Source organism: Mus musculus, chromosome 1 (assembly GCF_000001635.26).
Source record: "Mus musculus strain C57BL/6J chromosome 1, GRCm38.p6 C57BL/6J".
Classification (NCBI taxonomy): domain Eukaryota; kingdom Metazoa; phylum Chordata; class Mammalia; order Rodentia; family Muridae; genus Mus; species Mus musculus.
Window position 1 is genome coordinate 22,630,287 of NC_000067.6, and position 21,591 is coordinate 22,651,877.

General features: G+C 40.0%; 1 protein-coding gene across 5 annotated transcripts in view; it reads right to left on the reverse strand.

Moving 5' to 3' along the window:
• Rims1 (regulating synaptic membrane exocytosis 1) overlaps positions 1-21,591 on the reverse strand; it is a gene marked incomplete in the record, with an annotated part of 520,187 nt that overhangs the window by 344,315 nt on the left and 154,281 nt on the right. For all 5 annotated transcript variants that reach the window (NM_001012625.3, NM_001012624.3, NM_001012623.3 and 2 more), the window contains 1 exon segment: positions 126-194. In NM_001012625.3, the coding sequence (NP_001012643.1) occupies positions 126-194 (69 nt within the window).

Here is a 21,591-nt window from a genome sequence, read left to right on the forward strand (position 1 = left end):
CTTTTGGGTGCAAACAGAACTTAAAAAAAAAAAAGAAAAAGAAAAAGAAAAAGAAAACGAATAAAGAAAAGAAAAGGAAAGGAAAGGAAAAAAAATCAGACCAAAGCAGGAAGGAGAGGAAATACCAGTTTCTGTCTGGGCCTCCCTCTTCGCTGCTTGGCTTTCTGGGAACACAGACACATCTGAAAATGTTCCTGCAAGGCAAGGGAGAAGAAGACAGACTCAGTCAGCTGGAGGTAAGCAGTTGTCAGGCTTATCCAAGCAGGGCTTTAAGATGGCTCAGCAAAGCAGGTAAGCAAGACACTTGTCACATCCGCATTTCCCATGTGTGAACTCTGAGTCCTTATTTTATTTTAATGATTAAGAAGACAGTGGTCTAATCTGAAAAGATACTTTTAACAGCCTAGCTTTGCTAATGTTCTTAGGCCAGTCTGGGAGTTCCAAAAGTAAGGAGCGAAAAATTTACAAAGAAAGGAATGGAGAGAAAGACCAGGAAGCCATGCTGTGAAATGTATGTAAAATGTGTAAGATCACAGCTCAACTGTTCTTTATTTATCTTTGTTTGTTTATTGAGACAGGTACTCACTCTTAAGCCCAGGATGGGCTAGAACTCACTATGTTTCCCAAACTGGCCTCCAACTTATAAAAATTCTCCTGCTTCAGCCTCTTGAATACTAGGATACTAGATTTGAGTCACCATGAAAAGTCTAGCATTTAACAAAAAAAGAGAAAGAGAATGGGAGGGAGAAGGGGTGGTAGAGAGGGATGGAAGGAGGAAGGGAGGGAGAGAGGGTGAGACAGAGAGAGAGAGAGAGAGAGAGAGAGAGAGAGAGAGAGAGAGAGAGAATGAATATCAGGGTGTTTTTCTATGAACTTAATATTCAGCATCACAGGAAACTAGTACGTCTGTTATTAGTCTAGGAGGTCATAAGAAATGTGTTCAGAGGAAATACTACTTTGTTTTCTATAGTACAGAGCAAGTGGAGATGATTCTGCACAGGTAAAGATACAAGTGTAGCCTTCTAGAGTGCTAACAGCCACTACTCTGTCTTCTTTGCCTGTAAAGAAAAACTACATCTTGTTCCTAATTTGCAAGAAACAGTCTCTATTTTTTTTTTTTTGGTGTTTGCTGTTGCTTGTTTTCTTTTTATCAAAATATAAAAAGTGAAAAAAAGTATAGCCTATTGCCTAATAAACTATATAATCTTGGAAACTTTAACTTTTACAAGAAAAGGCTATATCTGTAACAGTTACATACCAAAGAATCTGAATTTACTGCACTTAAACACTGTTAACAATTTCCTGGCTGTAAGATACTGAGTACAAATGTCTCCTTTGAATGGGTGACCCCAACCTCTTCTATTTGGTTCATTTGTGGTACACACACACACACACACACACACACACACACACACACTGAGACACACACACTGAAACACACACACATTGACACATATTCACAAACTCATATACACACATTGACAGACACACACACCACTATTCAATCTACCATTTGACTACAACTTTCCATAGGTCTTAATTTATTTCCTGATTCAAGAGGGGGAGTTGAAGGAGAGAAGGGCATGGAAGTTGAAAACTGCCAAAATTCTCCTAACTGTGTGTTTGAATATAAGAATTATAATGAAAAAAATACTGAAAGAAATTATATTACTTTTAAAATCTGATACATTTTGATACAAAAATTTTTATGTTGATAGATTATAATTTATCATAAAATAAATGCTAAGTAGATAACGAAGTGAACAAAGTACTTAATAAAGTAGTCTCAGCACTTGCCACATAAACATGACCCACTTGGATCCCCGGACCTAATGCAGAAAGACAGATGACGTGGTTCTTGCCTGCAATCCTGGTGCTCCTATGGTGATGTGGGCTGTGCAGTCCGAAGCAACCCCAGGAGGCAGTCATGGTTAAACTGGCTTGAACTAGGATACCATATGGCAACAAAACAGCAAGAAGAACAAGGTGGAGAACAAGACCTAGTTACTGAATTCACACCGCACCTACACACCTCTGCCTGCACCCGTGCACATACATACACACACACACACACACACACACACACACACACACACACACACACACACACACACAGAGAGACACACAGAGACAGACAGACACATGCACCTAAACAAATAAGTAAATAAAAACATAAACTCAAAATAGGTGATGCTTTCTTAGATCTCTATGTGTCTTTTTCTCATATAGCCATTAAAGTAAAAAATGAGCACTTCTAAAACTCATTTGTTCTTCACAATGAATGAAATGTGGCCAACATAAAGTCATTGACTGCATATGTCCTGCAATGCTTAATTTGACTTGTCACTAGGGCCTGGGGAGATTCTCAGTGAGGGGCTGCCTAGATCAGGTATGTCTGCAGGTGTTCACCTGGATCTCACTGATTGATGTCGGAAGTCTCAGCCTAGCGTGAGTGACGCCGTTTCACAGTCAGAGTGGGCCCTGAACCTGACGGAAATAAAAAAGCTACCTGAGTTTGATGAGCATGTGCCTCTTGCTCTCTTCTGACTGAAGATGAAATATAACCAGTTCCCTCAGCCTCCTCCTGCTGTTCTCCTCCTGACAGGATGGAGAGTCGCTTGGAGTCGTGAGCTAAAGTAAACCCTTTCTCCTCTAAGACATTCTCAGGGGGAGCTTTGTCATGGCATCTGGAAGGAAATGACTACCTGTCCTTAAGAGCATAACCACGCCCTCGTGAAGGGCTCTGAGAGCAGCATGAACTATTGGCAAAGGCTTGATAGCTCAGTCACCCTCATACCTGCCCAGCTTCTCTTGTTACAAAAGAATTCAAATTTCTGCTTGTGAAATTCTATATAACTGGGTTTGGGGGTCATTTGTAAAAGGTAATAATCCTTCATGAAAATCAAGGGCCTATTGATCCTGATCTTTTCTCTCCATTATCCTCCCCACTGCTCATGTGCCCTCCCTCCCTCCCTCCCTCCCTCCCTCCCTTCCTCCCTCCCTCCCTCCCTCCCTCCCTCCCTCCCTCCCTCCCTCCCTCCCTCCCTCCCCTCCTCCCTCCCTCCGTTCCTCCCTCCCCTCCTCCCTATCTTCCTCCTTCCCTGGAGGAGCTCACTGGTCAAACCCTTCCTGGAAGAGGCTATGGGAGATTGACTGCTTTTCAGTGCTGTAGCTGCCTATAAGTAATCCTTCACCCAAACTCAAGGAAGTAACCTTCATTACACTTACTTTTTCACAAAACTACATGTGATTGAAATTATTTCTTCTCCTCTGTTACTGGTGCGAATCAGATGTAATAGTCACAAAACTCTCTGCAAAACTCTTTTCCACTGGGGAGGGTTTTTGTTTTGTTTTGTTTTTTTGGTTTTTTTTTTTGTTTGTTTGTTTGTTTTGTTTTTTGAGACAAGGTCTCTTTATTTAGCCATGACCCTGCCTGGATGACCAACATGGACTCTAACTTGGGACGATTCTTTTTTCTCTGCATACCTGAATGCCAAGGTTACAGATGTTTTCAACCATGCACACACATGAACATGCAAATGCACACACAATGTCTCTTTCCCACCCGTTAGAAAGCAGTGAGAGAGTAGCTGTTTCATTTGATAATATAATCGGTTATATCCTAGATGGTTTCAAGGATAAACTTTCAGGAAATTTTAATCACATGAGTGGCAGTGCTAGGGGGTTTTGATCAATGATGTGAATACACATGGCAATGTGTAACTACATGGCAGCTGGGCATTAGCTCTAAGTCCTTTAGAGAGGTGTGTGTACTTTGGAAGTCACAGGTAACAAGTCCACCTTTGGCCTTTGGGGACATGTTGTGGCCTCTGGTTCTTCTATAACCGCTGTTATTGTATCTCTTAATGGCCCTCTACAAGTTTGAACAACTTTCACTTGCTTTTTCTAGTGCCAACATTAGTATCTAAAGTATGTCCTTGGCCATTTTTGTTGAGAGAGAATTCAATGTAATTTTAGCAATGTGAAGCTCAACTAGTGTACCTCCATCTCGCCAACAAACAGCTCTGCGTTCTGGGAGATTTACCATGGCTTGTGAAAAACTTGTGTAAACCATTGAATTGTTTACACCTTTCTTATATTTACTTTAATATGTCATCATCATTTTAAAAAAACATGTAATATACTACATTGAATAAGCAGCCCAGTGGGCTCTAACTTACGAAATACTTTACAAACTTAACCAATCTTTGGTTAATTAGTCCTCAAGAGCAGAGTTTATGAAAATGATTATATGTTTCAATAAACTTTTTATTTGGATAAATTATAAACCTGGACGCTTGCCATCCCTGGGGTAAGTTCTTATTCCCATTTTATAGCAAATATCAAGCTTTAATGAGACTCGCAGTACTATAAGCTTCAGTTCCACTCAATTTAAGCATTTTTCTCAGATTTGTTCTCAAAAGTCTATAACCTTAATATCTTAGGATCCTGCTTCCACAAACAATAGCTAGGCATCTCATTTTACTTGCCTTAAGACCAACAAATCACTATAAGGTATCTTAGCACACATAAGAGGCAGGGTTGACTGCCCCCAAGTTATTGCTGATTGGTGAATAAACATGCCAATAGCCAATAGCTGGGCAGAAGAGACAGGTGGGGTTTAGGTTTCCTGGGCTTGGGGTTGGGAAAAAAGAAGGTGCAGGAAGAAGAAGGAGCAGCAGCCATGGGTTAAGAAACAAGAGAGTGTGGCACTGAGGGCTGACCAATTGGAGTTAAGGGCAACTCAGATGAAACATAGTAAGTAGTAACTTGGGGTTATTGACAGGAAAGTAGTTTCTAACAGAATGGAAGATGGAAGGTAGGAAGTTGCCCAGCTCTTGTGTTATTTAAGGCTTATTGTAAATAAGCATGTGTGTGTGTGTGTGTGTGTGTGTGTGTGTGTGTGTGTGTGTGTGTGTGTGTATGCAAATATATATGCAGGACTGAGAAAACAGCCTTTGTCACTAGCCTGCCTAAATTTAAATTTAGGCTCTGCCACTTATGACTGAGTGTCCTTAGAAAGGTGTCTTAACTTTTCTTGGCCTCTGTTTCAAAGGAGTTATACCATTATCTCCAAATGCACCATAAATTTCAGCAGTGCTACAAAAGTGAGGCACTAGTCTTCATTCTTTTCTCAGGGTAGAACATATCACAAGGATATTCCCTTGGCGGGGAGAAAAACAAACCTAAACTATCCAAGGCCGAGGCCAAAAGAGGTACTCTTCTCTCTATTAATAAATACAAAAGATGTGGGATGAGTACTGGCCTTTGTCAGAGTGAGATAATGAAGGGGGAGAAGGATCCAGAAGGAAGAGACCTCCAGAGGAAGTAAAGATGGCCACGAGGTGTTTCTTACATTCACTTCCCATAAAATGAGTGGGCCTGACAGCTCTATCCCTCTAGAGACAGATGTATGTCTCAGCAGACTGAATACTGGTTGTACTCCTAGCATTTAGGAAGCTAAGGACAAGAAAGTTCAAGGCTAGCCTGCATTACATAGGTAAACCTCATCCCAGAGAGGATGGCCTAATCCCATTGTCACTGGAGAAATGGACAGTACAAAGAGTGCAGGAGGCTTCACAAGAGAGCTCTTTGAAAGTGTCATGTTCCTGAGAGCTAGAGCCTTCTAAACAGCTGCTATCAAAGTCCCAGGAGAAGACGGCTGGCTTTACCCCCAGAGGGAGCTGAAGGTTACTCAATGTGGGTAAGAGAACCAAGGAAGAATCCCCAACAGTCAGACATATCTTGGATGCCACAGAAGACTCTCTTCTCTCCCCTCCCTTGGAGCCCAGAATCAGAGTGACAGAGCAATATGGAAGGATCCAAGAGTGTGCAAGTAGACAGCGTACTGATCATAAGACCACACCCTAGATGGTAGATCTGGAGCACAGGTACCCTACACTAGGGAGGCAGAGCAGTAACAAAAAAGTAAGGAACAAAGCAGTAGCCAAACTTTACACTAAAATATTGGAGGGTAGATGATACAAGCCTAACATTAGTGTTCATTCTATCTATCTATCTATCTATCTATCTATCTATCTATCTATCTATCTATCTATCTATCTATCTATCTATCATCTATCATGTATAGATATGATAGATAGATGACATAAACATACATATATGATATATCTATACATATGATAGATATGATAGACAGATAATAGATAGATGATAGATAGATAGATAGATAGATAGATAGATAGATAGATAGATAGATAGATAGATGAGATGAGATTTCTCCCTTTCCTTTCTTCCCCCAAACCCTCTCATATACCTCTCCCTGCTCTCTTTCAAATTCACGGCCTCTTCTTCCATTGATTGTTACTGCATGCACATATGTATATTTGTGGGCACATATATTCCTAAAGATAACTTTCTCAGTCATATAATATTATTTGCATGTATATTTTCAAGGATGGCTCCTGTGCACTGGACAACCTATTATCTTGCTCTTCTCTGGAAAAGACCAAAGTTTCCAGTCCCAGTTTTTCTCAGTTGCCTTTAGTTCATTGTGTAGGGTCCAGACCTCCTGGGATTTTCCCCCACCCACTTTGGAAGGTCTGTTGATGTTATCCTTGTCCAGCTTGCATTTGGGCAGTCTTTCAAATGAACTCACAAGAGCAGAGTTCATCAATATCAGGAAGGTAGTTTTGACATGAAATAATAATGTGAGGTCTCCTTCTTCCAATTTGAAACTTCTTAACCAAAGCAGATTCTTTTTTTTTCCATTTTTTATTAGGTATTTAGCTCATTTACATTTCCAATGCTATACCAAAAGTCCCCCATACCCACCCACCCCCACTCCCCTACCCACCCACTTCCCCTTTTTGGCCCTGGCGTTCCCCTGTACTGGGGCATACAAAGTTTACGTGTCCAATGGGCCTCTCTTTCCAGTGATGGCCGACTAGGCCATCTTTTGTTACATATGCAGCTAGAGTCAAGAGCTCCGGGGTACTGGTTAGTTCATAATGTTGTTCCACCTATAGGGTTGCAGATCCCTTTAGCTCCTTGGGTTCTTTCTCTAGCTCCTCCATTGGGAGCCCTGTGATCCATCCATTAGCTGACTGTGAGCATCCACTTCTGTGTTTGCTAGGCCCCGGCATAGTCTCACAAGAGATAGCTACATCTGGGTCCTTTCAATAAAATCTTGCTTGGGTATGCAATGGTGTCAGCGTTTGGATGCTGATTATGGGGTGGATCCCTGGATATGGCAGTCTCTACATGGTCCATCCTTTCATCTCAGCTCCAAACTTTGTCTCTGTAACTCCTTCCATGGATGTTTTGTTCCCAATTCTAAGGAGGGGCATAGTGTCCACACTTCAGTCTTCATTCTTCTTGAGTTTCATGTGTTTAGCAAATTGTACCTTATATCTTGGGAATCCTAGGTTTGGGGCTAATATCCACTTATCAGTGAGTACATATTGTGTGAGTTCCTTTGTGAATGTGTTACCTCACTCAGGATGATGCCCTCCAGGTCCATCCATTTGGCTAGGAGTTTCATAAATTCATTCTTTTTAATAGCTGAGTAGTACTCCATTGTGTAGATGTACCACATTTTCTGTATCCATTCCTCTGTTGAGGGGCATCTGGGTTCTTTCCAGCTTCTGGCTATTATAAATAAGGCTGCTATGAACATAGTGGAGCATGTGTCCTTCTTACCAGTTGGGGCATCTTCTGGATAAATGCCCACGAGAGGTATTGCTGGATCCTCCAGTAGTACTATGTCCAATTTTCTGAGGAACCACCAGACTGATTTCCAGAGTGGTTGTACAAGCCTGCAATCCCACCAACAATGGAGGAGTGTTCCTCTTTCTCCACATCCACGCCAGCATCTGCTGTCACCTGAATTTTTGATCTTAGCCATTTTGACTGGTGTGAGGTGGAATCTCAGGGTTGTTTTGATTTGCATTTCCCTGATGATTAAGGATGTTGAACATTTTTTCAGGTGCCAAAGCAGATTCTTAACAAAATAAAGAAAGAAAGAGAGAAAGAGAAGGAGAAAGAGAAAGAGAAAGAGAAAGAGAAAGAGAAAGAGAAAGAGAAAGGAAGGAAAGAAGGGAAAGAAGGAAGGAAGGAAGGAAGGAAGGAAGGAAGGAAGGAAGGAAGGAAGGAAGGAAGGGAGGGAGAAGCAGAGACTAGAGGTCAAGCCTAGCCATTACACAAAACTGTACTCTAGACCATCTCTGGGTAAAACAATTGGAATTTTGCAAAGTCTTCATCTGCACTTAATTCTTAAATACATTCGTGTGTCCTTTCCCCAAAATGATTCTCTCAGTTTGGGAAGCAAAGCAGCAGTATTCTTATTTGCTTTTGTGAGCATGCCTTTAGCCTGGACTCCTCACGTAGAAACCCTAAAACGAAAGGCAGATTGACACAAGAGCAGGAACACAAGATCCATCATGGCAGTTGTACTGGCTGGTTCTGTGTGTCAACTTGACACAAGCTGAAGTTGTCACAGAGAAAGGAGCTACAGATGAGAAAATGCCTCCATGAAATCCAACTGTAAGGCATTTTCTCAATTAGTGATCAAGTGGAAGAGGGCCCATTGTGGGTGATTTCATCCCTGGGCTGGTAGTCCTGGGTTCTATAAGAGAGAAAGCTGAGCAAGCCAGGGGAAGCAAGCAAGTAAGAAACATCCCTCCATGGTTTCTGCATCAGCTCCTGCTTCTTGATCTGCTTGAGTTCCAGTCCTGACCTCCTTTGGTGATGAACAGCAATTTGGAAGTGTAAGCTGAATAAGCCTTTTCCTCCTCAACTTGCTTCTTGTTCATGATGTTTGTGCAGGAATAGAAACCCCAACTAAAACAGCAGTCTTGAGAAATTAAGACTACATAATTCATGTCCTTAATTATCTTTAATATTCCTTTTTAACTTTTCTTACCTCCCTTCCCCTCAAAACCAAGGGTTATATACCTTCAGCAAACATTATTTGGGCCTTGGGAGTGAGGTAAAAACATATTTTCATTAGTTATGTTAGTCAACTCTGTCCTATACCCCAGTGTTACATAAACAGAAGCATCTCAGGAGACCACTCTTCAATGTTTAACTTGCCACAGCTATTCTTGTATCCATAAAGACACCCACTTCCTGACTTACTTAATGCTACTGGAATGCCCACTGGCTTGCTACTCTTTAACTGCACTGTATTCAAATAAATTATAATTAGATGCTGCAGCTGTGGCTCCCCTGTAATAATGTCCTGTCTACCTTTCATCAAACTGTCAGAAGGGGTATATTCCCAGACACAGGCACATTGGGCTTGTAGGGCTGATTCCTATCTGGCTAATAAACATTTGACCAATCAATCATTCTCTCTCATTCTATCTCTCTTTTCCCCGCTTCCTTTCCTCCCCTACCTCTCTTTTCCATCAAGCAGATTTCGTGTGTGTATGTGTGTGTGTGTGTGTGTGTGTGTGTGTGTGTGTGTGTGTGTGTGCTCCTTATGCCATTTACATTGCTGGTAATTAGACGGTCTGGTTTCCTAAATCCTTTATCTTGGTTCTGGATCCCTTGTCCAGGGCTTGCTTTATGCCACCACATCATCCCAATGTGTAGGCCTGATGTAGGTACAGGAATTCGCCTGCTGAGGCTCAGCATTTGCTTCTAGGGCATCCTGACTCTTCTGCATTGGCAGCAGCCCACATTGTTCTCCTTTTCCCAGGTTTTGTTTTTAACCTTTTTTATTGAGTGTAGAGGGACACATGATGTGTGGGACACAAGCACAGCTAACATGTGGAGGGTAGAGGGCAACTCTGGGCAGTGTTTTTCCCCTCTCCTTCCATCTTTGAGTGGATCGCAGAGATTGAAGTTAGGTCACCAAGCCTATGTCCAAAGGTTCTGCTCCTTGAGCCTGGAGATCCTTTGCTCACTTCACTTTTCATGGCAGCTACAGGTTTCCTTTCCTGTCTCACTTGCCAGTCCCTCGGATAACAGCCATGGTAAATGTAGAATGATGCTGGCTTGTCCAGGTGTTTAGAGCATTTCTTCATTCATGTAAAAACTCAATCTGTTTAATCTTCACCAGGAATAATAAGCTTTCTGTTCTCAAACTATTTCTCATAAGTAATATTTAGAAGGTATTTAAAATAACTTTGTATACACATAACATTTTCATTATCATTTTTTACACTTAGTCCTATTTCCCAGCAGACTACTGAAACATCTCATCTCCTCAGCTGAGTTCCCTCCCCATGACACTGTCTACTCTGGAAAGGATGGCTGTTATTTTTTTTTTCTCAGCTATATATTATTTTCTGATTTGTTTTCTACATTGTATAAATGTAGACAAATAAAATCTACCATCTAACTCTTGAGGGAGTAACATTTAGGCTGCATCTTGCTGAAAGTCCCCGATGAATAAAACAAGCATTCCTGTCAGCTTTAGGGGCAATATGCTGCAGGCTCAGGGCTCCGAAGAATGTAGCGGCATTAGGATAGACAGGAACAGAGTCTAGTTTGGCTTGGCACAGCACAGGCAAAACCCTAGGAGGAGAAATGGCACTCTGCCACTAATGCAGCTGCTCAGTGGGAAATCCTTTCCCTTTAGATGGAGGGCTTCTCAAGCACTGGTCAGGACTAAATACCTACAGAGTCAAATTAGGATTCTTGTAGTTTTCAGAGTATTTTCCAGGTATGTGTGCGCACACATGCAAGCGCATATGTTTCTGTGTATATGCATGTGTGTATACATATATAAGCCAAAGGATAATCTTAGGTAGATGTGGTTCATCACATGTCATCCACCCTGGATGGTTTTTTTCTTTTTTTTTGTTTTTTCGAGACAGGGTTTCTCTGTATTGCCCTTGGCTGTCCTGAAACTCCAGCTGGCCTCGAACTCAGAAATCTGCCTGTCTCTGCCTCCCAAGTGCTGGGACTAAAGGCGTGTGCCACCACGCCCGCTTCACCTTGGATGTTTTAAATATAATATATATACATGTATATATGTGTTATATATATGTGTGTTTTATATGTGTATATAATATGATTACATATGATTATTTAATATGTATTTAACAACATATATTATATATATATGTATATATATTATTTATGTGTATGTGTGTATGTGTGAGTGTGTGAGGATATATGAACAGTGCTTCAAGCCAGAAGCTGGAATTGATTTAGGGGCTGGAATCCAAATTGCTGCTGCCAACAAAAGCTTCCTTGACTATTGAGCTATCTCTGTCACCACCTTGCTTTTTGATGCAAGCTCTTTTGTTGGCCTGAGTTTACCCATCAAGGTAGACTAGCCAGCAAGTGAGCCTTGCAGACCTCACTGTCTCCTCTTACCTGGTGCTTGGGCTATATATGCATGCCCCATGCCTAGCCTTTTAACTTGGATTCTGTGGTTCAAACCCAGGTCCTCATGCATTTAACCATCTGAGAGTCACCTTCCCAAACCCAACATACTTCCAGTACCAGTACGGTGATTACTGTCAATCATAACTAGGACATTGCATACCTAAGACTGGATACCCATTCTTATCATGGAGGACAGATTGTCATAGAATTTAGGTGTCTGTTTTCCAAGTTTCAAGCAAACTGTAAAACTGAAACTTCCAAGATTTGCTACAGACTCCACTGGAAACTGTTGTGTCTCACAAGGGTCCTTCTCAGAAATACCATTCCAGTCAGTGATTGCATCTGATGACCTGACTCAAAGATTCTTGGAGCGACAATGGACAATGGGAAGTACAAAGCAAATATCAATTTTGACAACGGAGGGATCAAGTAGGGGGAAAAAAGCAAGAAAGGCTAAAGTTGGAAACCAGAGGCTTCTTTGAACAAAGAGCTATTGTTTCTTTATGTGGACCAGTATACATTACAGAACACATGACTTTTGTGTAATAAATCTATCTTAGTCTTCCTGTAGAGATTAAGACCATTTGAGCAAATTGTTTGATAACTCTTTTCTTTCTTGAGTTTTATGACTTCAAAGTCAATATCCTAAAACAAAGCTGAAGGTCGTCTTTTGAGTCATTTATTTACTTTAATCTAATTTTAAAAAAGTATCTGTGGACCAAAGACATCAGACTCAGCAGAATACAAAAACAGAAAATACAAATATACAAGAGAAATTGCTAGAATTATTTGGAATATCTGTTATACGATTCATTGACCTGAAACAAATACTAAGGCATATTTTAGGTGTATAAATGTTTTGCCTACATGGATCTCAATGCACTGCTTGCATGGCTGGCCAACAGTGGCTAACAGAGGGCATCAGATTCTCTCGGAACTGGAGTTATAGATGGATGTGATACACCATGTGGATTCTGGGAATTAAACCTACCCTCTGGAAGAGTAATCAATGCTTTTAATCCATCAAGCCATCTCTCCAGGCTCTAATATATATTTAAAAACAAACTACAACATGTGCTCACTCAGAACCTCATGTTTTGAAATTACAATTTAAAAGTTTGGTGTTCGGTCTAAGTTTTGAAACAAATCATTTTTTGTCTGCCCTGAAGCCCAATTTATAGCTAACATCCTTTCCGTGTCTCTTAAAAACATCAGGAGCTAGTGGGTGGGTTTCCTTCCTTGCCATTTACGAATGACATGTTCCATCTTCCATCCTTCACAGTACTTTCAATAGGAACAAATTTTCTTTTAATTAAAACTAATGCCTTCAAATATAGGAACTAGGAGGAACAGGAAGAGGAGAAGCCATAATCAGAATATATTCTATGAAAACATCCATTTTCAATAAAGAAAAAATAATGAGATTAAAATGAAAAATCAAATAAATGATTTTTCACTGATCAAGGTTTTCTTTGACAATGTCAAGAATATATATGAAATATGTGTATTATATATAAACCTATTATATATTTTTATTTTGATTATTCTCACAACACTAAAACTCTCTCCTAAAACTTTTCTTCAGAAAAACATCTTAGACCTTATATAAATATAACAAAACATTATATAAATAATATAAAATCAATTTGCAAGGGAACAGGGACAAATAATAATAATCAAATATTCAAAACACAAAAACTGCAAACTGATCAATCAATATTTAGAAAATGGTTATATTAATAGCAGTAAAAGGAGCATTATATATCATTTAAACAACATATGCCATTCTTTGCAGCCATGCAAACTATCAATTTTTATATATCTCAAGAATTCAGTAAAAGCCTTTCAGAGGGACATTTGTCAATATACAGCAAGGGCTTCAAACTCTTACATTTATGACTTCTTCAAAATGGTTTAATAAAATAACACTATGGCATATTTTATAAACAGGACATTGAATGAGTTTTAGATAACATATCTATCTGCGTGACAAAATATTATGCATTTGTCAGGCTACTAAAGTAATATAAGAAGTTATTTTCCTTACAATGGAGCTTTTAAGATAATGAATACACCCTGTGGTAACTCTAAGAGAGTTATCTTTCTTTTCTCTCTCTCGGAGTTTGGGTCGATAAAGTTGAGGAAGTGAACTGTAGTGGTTTGATACAGTCCCCCTATCTTCAGGATCGAGAAAGTGATCGCCAGGTGTTTACAAGTTCCCTCTGCCCTCTGCAGTCTGTGGTTTCTGTCCCCTTAGAACATGGCACCTACCCATCCTCATCTTATTTCCTGCTCTAGGTGTCTATAAGCCTAGAGAATGTCGTCTTTCAGTGAGCTCCTTTACTTGGTATAATGGTATTACAAAGAGAATTCCCCACTGCTGAGGCTATAGATTTTATTACTAATCAGAAGTCTATGACATGTGCTAAAGTTTCTTTATTCATTCACCAGATGGTAGATTGTTCAGCTGTCTCAGGATTTTGCTTATTATGAATACAATTATGGATATTTACATATAAGTATTGATGCAATCACAAAGTTTTCTCTTTTTTTTTTTTTCTGACCTCCATCCCACCTTGAGACAGAGCTGCAACTTGTAATAGCAGGTTAGCCTTCAACTCAAAATTCTCTTGGTAGTTGTAATGGCTGGTTTTGTGTGTTAATGTGACACAAGTTGAAATTGTCACATAGAAAGGATCCTCCCTTGAGGAAATGTCTCTGTGAGATCCAGTTGTAAGGCACTTTCTCGATTAGTGGTCAAGTGGGGAGGGCCCATTGTGGGTGGTGCCATCCCTGGGCTGGTCTTTGGGGGTTCAATAAGAAAGCAAGCTGAACAAGCCAAGGAAAGCAAGCCAGTAAGAAACATCCCACCATGGCCTCTGCATCATTTCCTGCTTCCTGACCTACTTGAGTTCCTGTCCTGAATTCCTTTGGTGATGAACAGCCATGTGGAAGTGTAAGTTAAATAAATCATTTCCTCCCCAACTTGCTTCTTGGTCATGATGTTTGTGCTGGAATAGAAACCCTAAGATATTGGTATATCTACCAGGGGCCACATCTTGAATGAAAACTGACTCCACCTTCCCAGCATCTATCAACTGTCAATAGCTCTGCAATTAGGCATGGAGCTTATAAGGAGAGTTGGAAGTGCAGGACTTTGTAATCAGGCCTATCTTAAGTGCGTTTTACCTAAAAGTGTTTTAGTTACTGGTGGACATATTCAACTTAAAAAAATGGAAAATATCTATTCCAAAGTATCTTGCCATTTTGTCTTTTCAACATAAATACAAAACTGTCCAAACCTATCATTAATTTCTTATTTGGTACCTTCCTTTCAACGTTTTCTACCCCTTGGGGTTGATGATATAACTTTTATAAAATATAATGCAGACAGGGGGTACCTGGAGGGCCCATGCCAAGGTGTGGCCCTGAAAAAATCACACCATGCAACAGACCTGGTATAAAGGCAGAATGGAGGGGAGTGAGGACCTGAAGAAGGAGTAGAGGCAGACAGAGCCATGAGAGCAGAGAAGCAGAAAGGAGGGGACAGAGGATGGAAAAGGTGAGAGACTGGCCAGGAACATGTGGAGAGAGAGAGAGAGATAGAGAGAGAGAGAGAGAGAGAGAGAGAGAGAGAGAGAGAGAGAGAGAGAGAGAGAGAGGACTGAGGGAGGGAAGGAGGGAGTGGGAAAAGGATGGGATGGATTGAGGGAGAGTAGGAAGAGAGAGAGACAGACAGAGGGGAAGGGGGGAGGGAGAGAGAGAGGGAGAGAGGGAGGGAGGGAGAGAGGGAGGGAGCAATGAGGTACTAGCAGTCCTTTTCTAAGCTGCCAGACACCTGACATTGGCAGGTGATGACTTAAACTCTTGCCTAGTGGACTCTTGAGTAAACTAGTGATGACACGTGGCTCACATTTGCTTAACAGAGGGATTACATATCTTTTCCAGTGCTTGCTGCTTGCAGTTCTTCCAGCTCGTTCTTTTCCAGTTCTTGCTTGTTCAGTGAAGAGTCTGCTCAAGTATTTGTCTGTTATAGACTGGTAACTGCTTTACTATTTTTAGTCATTTTGGGTGCTTATTTTTTTGCATTAGAAATTTGCCTTATTGTGTTTTGTTTTTTGTTTTGTTTTGCTTTGTGTTTTTCTTTCTTTTGGCTAACTTTAAAGTTTGCTGTTATTTATTTTATTTTATTTTTTTTTTGGAATGGTGTCATCCAAAGAACAGAGTTTTAGCTTTGATGGACTTAATCAGTTTTGTTTTTCTTTTAATGTTTTCCTCCTTTTTTGTGTGCGTTCCAAGAAGTTGTTGCCTAATTGAAAGTCAAAATATTTTCTCTTATGTTTTCTTCAAAATTACTTTCTGGATTTAGTCTTATTTAGGTTTGTAGTACATCCTGAGTTAATCTTTATGCAGAGTATGAAACAATGTTCTAAATTAGCCTGTCTATCTGTAAACAGAAGCTTGGTTGTTGCACCAATGAATTAAGCTGGCACTTTGAAATGTAATTTTTAAAAATTAAAATACATTTACATCACTCCCCATTCTCTTCCTCCCTCCAACCCTCTCATGCCTCCGCCTTCAACCCCTCTGATGTTTTCCCTACACCCTCTCAATTTGACAGTTTCTTTTTCTTTGATTACTATTGTCACATAAGAGTGAGTGCATGTATGTACTTACATACATACAAACACATACACACACACACACACAGACACACACACACACACACACACACACACACACACACACAGCCTGCTGAGGGCACTTAGTGTAGCTTGTATGTTTAGAATTTTAGTGCTGACCACTTTGCTCAAAAAGGTTTTCACACTCATTTAGTAAACCCATTTCTTTTTAAATATCTGTGAACAACATACAGAAATGAACACTGATTGTAGGAAAATGCTTTTTACGTGACATTATTTAACAGTACACTAAAGCGTTAATGGCAAATGGAAAAGTGAAAAACAAAATCTACAGCAATCAAGGGATTGTGGACACAGAGGGTTATCTGAAAAAAAAAGGGGGTATTATGCAGAAGTTAGCAGTTGGAACAAACAGGGATTATTGTATTTTGTAGTCTCCCCTCTCCCAGGCTGAAACCTGCTTGCTCAGGGGTGGAGCTTCCTGCTTATTCGTTCTGCCACGCCCACTGCTGGAACCTGCTGCTTTGCTGTTGGTGCCACCAGGTGCTCACCCTACTACTGGACCGGAGATTATTGGCGGGAATTGGGTTCCCTCCCCCTTCCTTTATAACTGAAATGTCAGAACTAGTAAAATTGAGCTTTGATCAGAATAACTGTCTTGGCTACATTTCTTTCTCTCGCCACCTAGCCCCTCTTCTCTTCCAGGCTTCCAAAATGCCTTTCCAGGCTAGAACCCAGGTTGTGGTCTGCTGGCCAGACACAACAGTATTTGTGTGTATATGTGTGTGTGTGTGTGGTATGTATTCATATCAGCGTTAATGTGTGCACGTGTGTGAAGGTGAGTGTGCATGTATGTGTAAGCTTTGGTTATTCACATTTCTCTGCTTCCCTCAGCTCTGGGGTTCCAGAAGTACAGAATAATGCCCCAGTTTCACAGGGGTTCAGGGAATTCAAACTCATGTCCTCCTGCTTGCAGGACAGTCATTTTAAGGAAGAAATATCTCATGAGTGATTTTAATCTTCCATGTGTATGTGAATATTCCTTTATTCATATACATGTAAATTAGAAGGATTTTTTTTTTTTTACATTTTATTCACTAAAATGTTTGACTTACTGCTCCCTCAGAGTTTTGTCTCTATTTAAATTATGGAAAATGGGGGAATAATTAGAATGGTAACTAAGATTGGGCTACAGAATAATACGCAGAAAAGGGAATGGATGTCAACTTAGTAGTTTATCCGCTTTTAAAATCAAGGTCAGACCACATCTGACAACTCTGTTGGTAAATTGAGCATTCTCAAGGAACAGACTCAAGATCTTAGAGTTAAATAAATATTCTCAATGAAATATACTCCTTTATAGATGCAATAAATGATTTAGGTATGGAATTTATTTTGTGATCACATGTACGTTGAGAGCATTGGCCTCCCTTGTTCACATGTGCTTGACTTATGAGAAACTTGCCCAGGATGCATATAATCAATGCAAAGTATTCATGAACAATAGTTTGAGAAACACACACACACACACACACACACACACACACACACACACACACACAAGCACAAATTTATATATGCCCAAACAGTTTTTTCTTAGATTTAACACTTCAACCCCCTTGTTACGTCCTTTATCCTGTCTTCTGTGTGAATAACAAGCCTTGCTGGGGCAGAGTTTGCATTTCCATTTTGCATTCAGTCTCAGTGACTTAAGTCACCTGTGTGAGTGTTTGAGTGTGCCAGAGTGTGTGTGCGAGCGTGTGTGTGCATGTACTCATGACTACTCCATTATACACCATAGATTCTAGGACAAATTAAAGCAAGGCAAATATTGTAGTTTGTAATAAGCAGGTGTAGCAATAAGCTGAAAAGTAAAGATGTATCAGAAATAATTGTCCCATCATTTATTGTCCTGAGGTCACTCCCAGGTAATTTCTGACCAGTAAAATCATATTTCTCTTCACTACTTTTACTACTAAAAGATGTTGTTTCATTACTAATCCCACAAAACAATCTCTTGACCAAGTGTTTTAGATGATCACTAAAATACCAGTGGCTGAAGTATTGGGGAGATTTGAAGAATGTTTCTGTTCTTTTCTTCTTAACATCCTTTGCCATGTGAAGGAGAGAGTGGCCTCGACAGAAACAAGGAAAGATTCGACTGGATCTTTATTTGTAATCCCTAAGCAAAATATGCTAACATCAGCAGAGGGAAAGGAAAGAGAGCAAGGTACACAGGAGGAAATACAATAGTGTTTTATATGACTTCGTTAATAATTCAGAAAATGTGGTCACTCTCTGTCTGTTGCAATTAGATTATTTAAATAAATTATAGCATGTCTGAGAGTGGACTGTTGTATATAAACATTAAATAAAGCATGATAGAAGAATGCTTGCTGATGTAAAAATGTCATTAAGAACTTGAATATATATGGATGAGGAATTAGGATTAAAAATAAGATAATATTCTTTTACCTCCCTAGAGTTTATTGTTAAGTGAACACATTACATTTACACAAATTTCCATATTTGTATAACCATTTCTTTGGTTTAATTTCTATGATTGACTCTCTTCTGCATCAGAGGGCTGTAGGGTAGTTCAACGGTAGGGAATATGTCACACTGATATTTTGCGAAGACATTAGCTTTTTATACAGTGTTTGGTCTGCACTGACAGAGTGAACATCTGGTAAGGTTTTGATGAGAATAATGACAGAATTATACATGTTAATATCTTAAAATATGCTGACTTATGGGAGTATTTTCACACTGCCAGGCATATTTAACTACCACTGAACTCTGGGATCAGCCACAATTTGAGTCAGTACCCTGCCAGTAAAGAGCTTTGCCCTAAGAGCTGAAAGCTTTGTTTGCTAATCAAATTGCTTAAGCTTATAAACCTCAACTCCTTCTCTGTTAATATAAGTGAAAAAGAACCTGCATACTGGGCTGTTCTCAATTAAATGAGGAAAAACAAGGAAGAGGTATTTTATGCCTGTGTAACATTCAGTGTGTGTTCAACAAGCACTCATACACAAATACGTATATATACCTATAACTATAACATACATCTATATCTAGTATTTATATCTATAGCTATAGATAGATATGGTTTATGCATCCCTAAAATCATATATGCATGCAGAGTTTAGTGTGTATTTACTAATACTTAGTTTAGCAGAATAGAGGAAGCTAAATTAGTCCAAGACTTATTAATAATTATTTATTTACTTACTTACTTACTTATTATTTTATTTACTTATATCCCAAATGTTGTTCCCCAGTTACTCCTGTGCAGAGTTCTTCCTCCCATCCCCCCTCCCTTTTGCCTGTGAGAGGGTGACCTAGGTGATAGGGCATCAAGTCTCTACAGGATTAGGGCATCCTTTACCACTGAGGCCAGACAAGACAGGCCTCTGCTACATATGTGCCTGGGGACCTGTAACCAGCCCGAGGGGTGGCTCAGTCTCTGGGAGCTGTGAGAAGTCCAGGTTAGTGGACATTGTTGTTCTTTCTATGGGTTTTCCATCTCCTTCAGTTTTTTTCAATCCTTCCCTTAATCCATCCACTGGGGTCCCTGACCTCAGGCCAATGCTTGGCTGTGATTATCTGCATCTGTCTCAGTCAGCTGCTGGTAGAGCCTCTCAGAGGACAGGTATGCTAGGCTCCTGTCATTCATGTCCAGTGTTTTGTCTGCATGTCTGTCTGTATGAGGGTATCATATCCCCTGGGACAGCAGTTACAGAGAACTGTGAGCTGGCATGTGGTTGCTGGGAATTGAACCCAGGTCCTCTTGAAGAATTGAACCAGGTCCTCTGGAAGAGCAGCCAGTGCTACAGGCCCTCTTTGGGAATACTGAAGGCAAGCTATTATGAAACCCTGAACCACCCCCCTCCCCCAATCTGCCACTCACCCTGAATCAGAACCTGATTGCTTCTCAGATTTTCCCACAATGATGATGTGCCTCTGTTCTCTCCACAGGTCAAATGAGAATCATTGTTCTGTGCCTGATTTTGACCTTAAGACCTCCCTAATGGTGAACTTTTCTTTGTAAGTAATTTGTGTTGAATATTTTTGGTGTAATGATGAAATGTATCAGAGAGAATAACATCTATGAGGACAAATAATAAGATGAATTTTTAAAAAAAATAACCTATTATTTACTAAGTTCATTTGTGCCTTCCAGGGTGTGCTAGACAAGTAGGTACGCAGTATGAAAGGGTATTGTAATGATTTTCTCAAACATTCTATTACAAAAGAACTGCAAACTTTACATACTATTAATCATAGATGAAAAGACTGCAGAGCTCACTTTCAAATTGGTGCTACATCTACCAGATACTGCTTCCCAAAGCACTAAATTCCAGTCCGGGGAATTCTAAAACTTACTTTAGGCCTAATTGAGGCATAATGTTTCTCATCTGTAAAATACATCGGGAAGTGTGGATGGGAGGGCTCAGCATCCAGGAGGTCTTTCTTACACATCCGTTTGTTGTCGGTGCTGCTTGGGGAAGTCAATGCTGGCCACCTGCTTCATCCTGCCCCTGCTGTCCCTGTGTTCTCATAACAGGTGCATAGTGAGTATAACTGGACACCAATGTCTCCCCTCACTGGTCTAACGGAAATAATCACACAGGATGGGGACGGCAAGAGAAAAGGGCACAGACGGAAGGCAGATATAACTTAGCTCAAGTATAATTTTGCTGTTGAGAACACTGAGATCCATATAAGCAGTAATCCAGTCTGTTTTATATCCTGCAGTGATTAGAAATAAATCCTAGAGACTGCCTTAAAACATTTCTTATGTTAGTAATAAGAGCTTGTGCCACAAACAGGATTTATTTGCATGCTCTGAGTAGAAAGGTATGCAAAAACAAAATTCTTTTTCAAAGGTGAGGGTAAGGTTGGTGAGATGGCTGAATAGGTAACAATGGCTTGCTGCCAAACTTGATTATTTGAGCTCTATTCCTTGACTCCTGTTGTGGGAAGAAACAAACTGAGTCCTCCATGCTATTCTCTGACCGACATACACAAGCCATACATGCACATACTTGAGTACAACATACACATACATGCTCATCCACATGTAATGGAGACAATTTTTATATGCTCAGCATGGTGATCATTTATGCAGCCTAGTGTCTCTTTCCCTTTTATTCTCTGTCTACCAAAGGCTATTAATAGGAATAGCCATTTTCAAAGTGCTGTAGAGTCTCTGTATCATTGTATTCATATTAAAGACTTTATTTGGCAAATCATCACTGAATTCAAAACCATCTCGACCATTGAAATTGATCTCCATCTACTACCCCTCCTGAATATAAATTTTAAATATATAATATAAATATAAATTGTAAATGTAAACTTATAACTGAGCTAATCATATAGCCAGAATGAACTATTTCCAAGTTACTCCCAAGTCTGGACTTTAGAGAGTCCTGGGACAGGGAGGCAGAGCGTGTGGAGGGTATTTCATGAAAAGCCTGTGTGCTGCATCTGAGTGGAATGCTTCGTTAACATTTAACATTCCAGGAATATTCAGCCTTTGCTGAATACCAAGCAACACATGACCACTATGTCCACAGACTCTCTCTTCCGTGCATCTTAGTTAACTTACATTGTTAGAATGGATGTCAGTTACAAA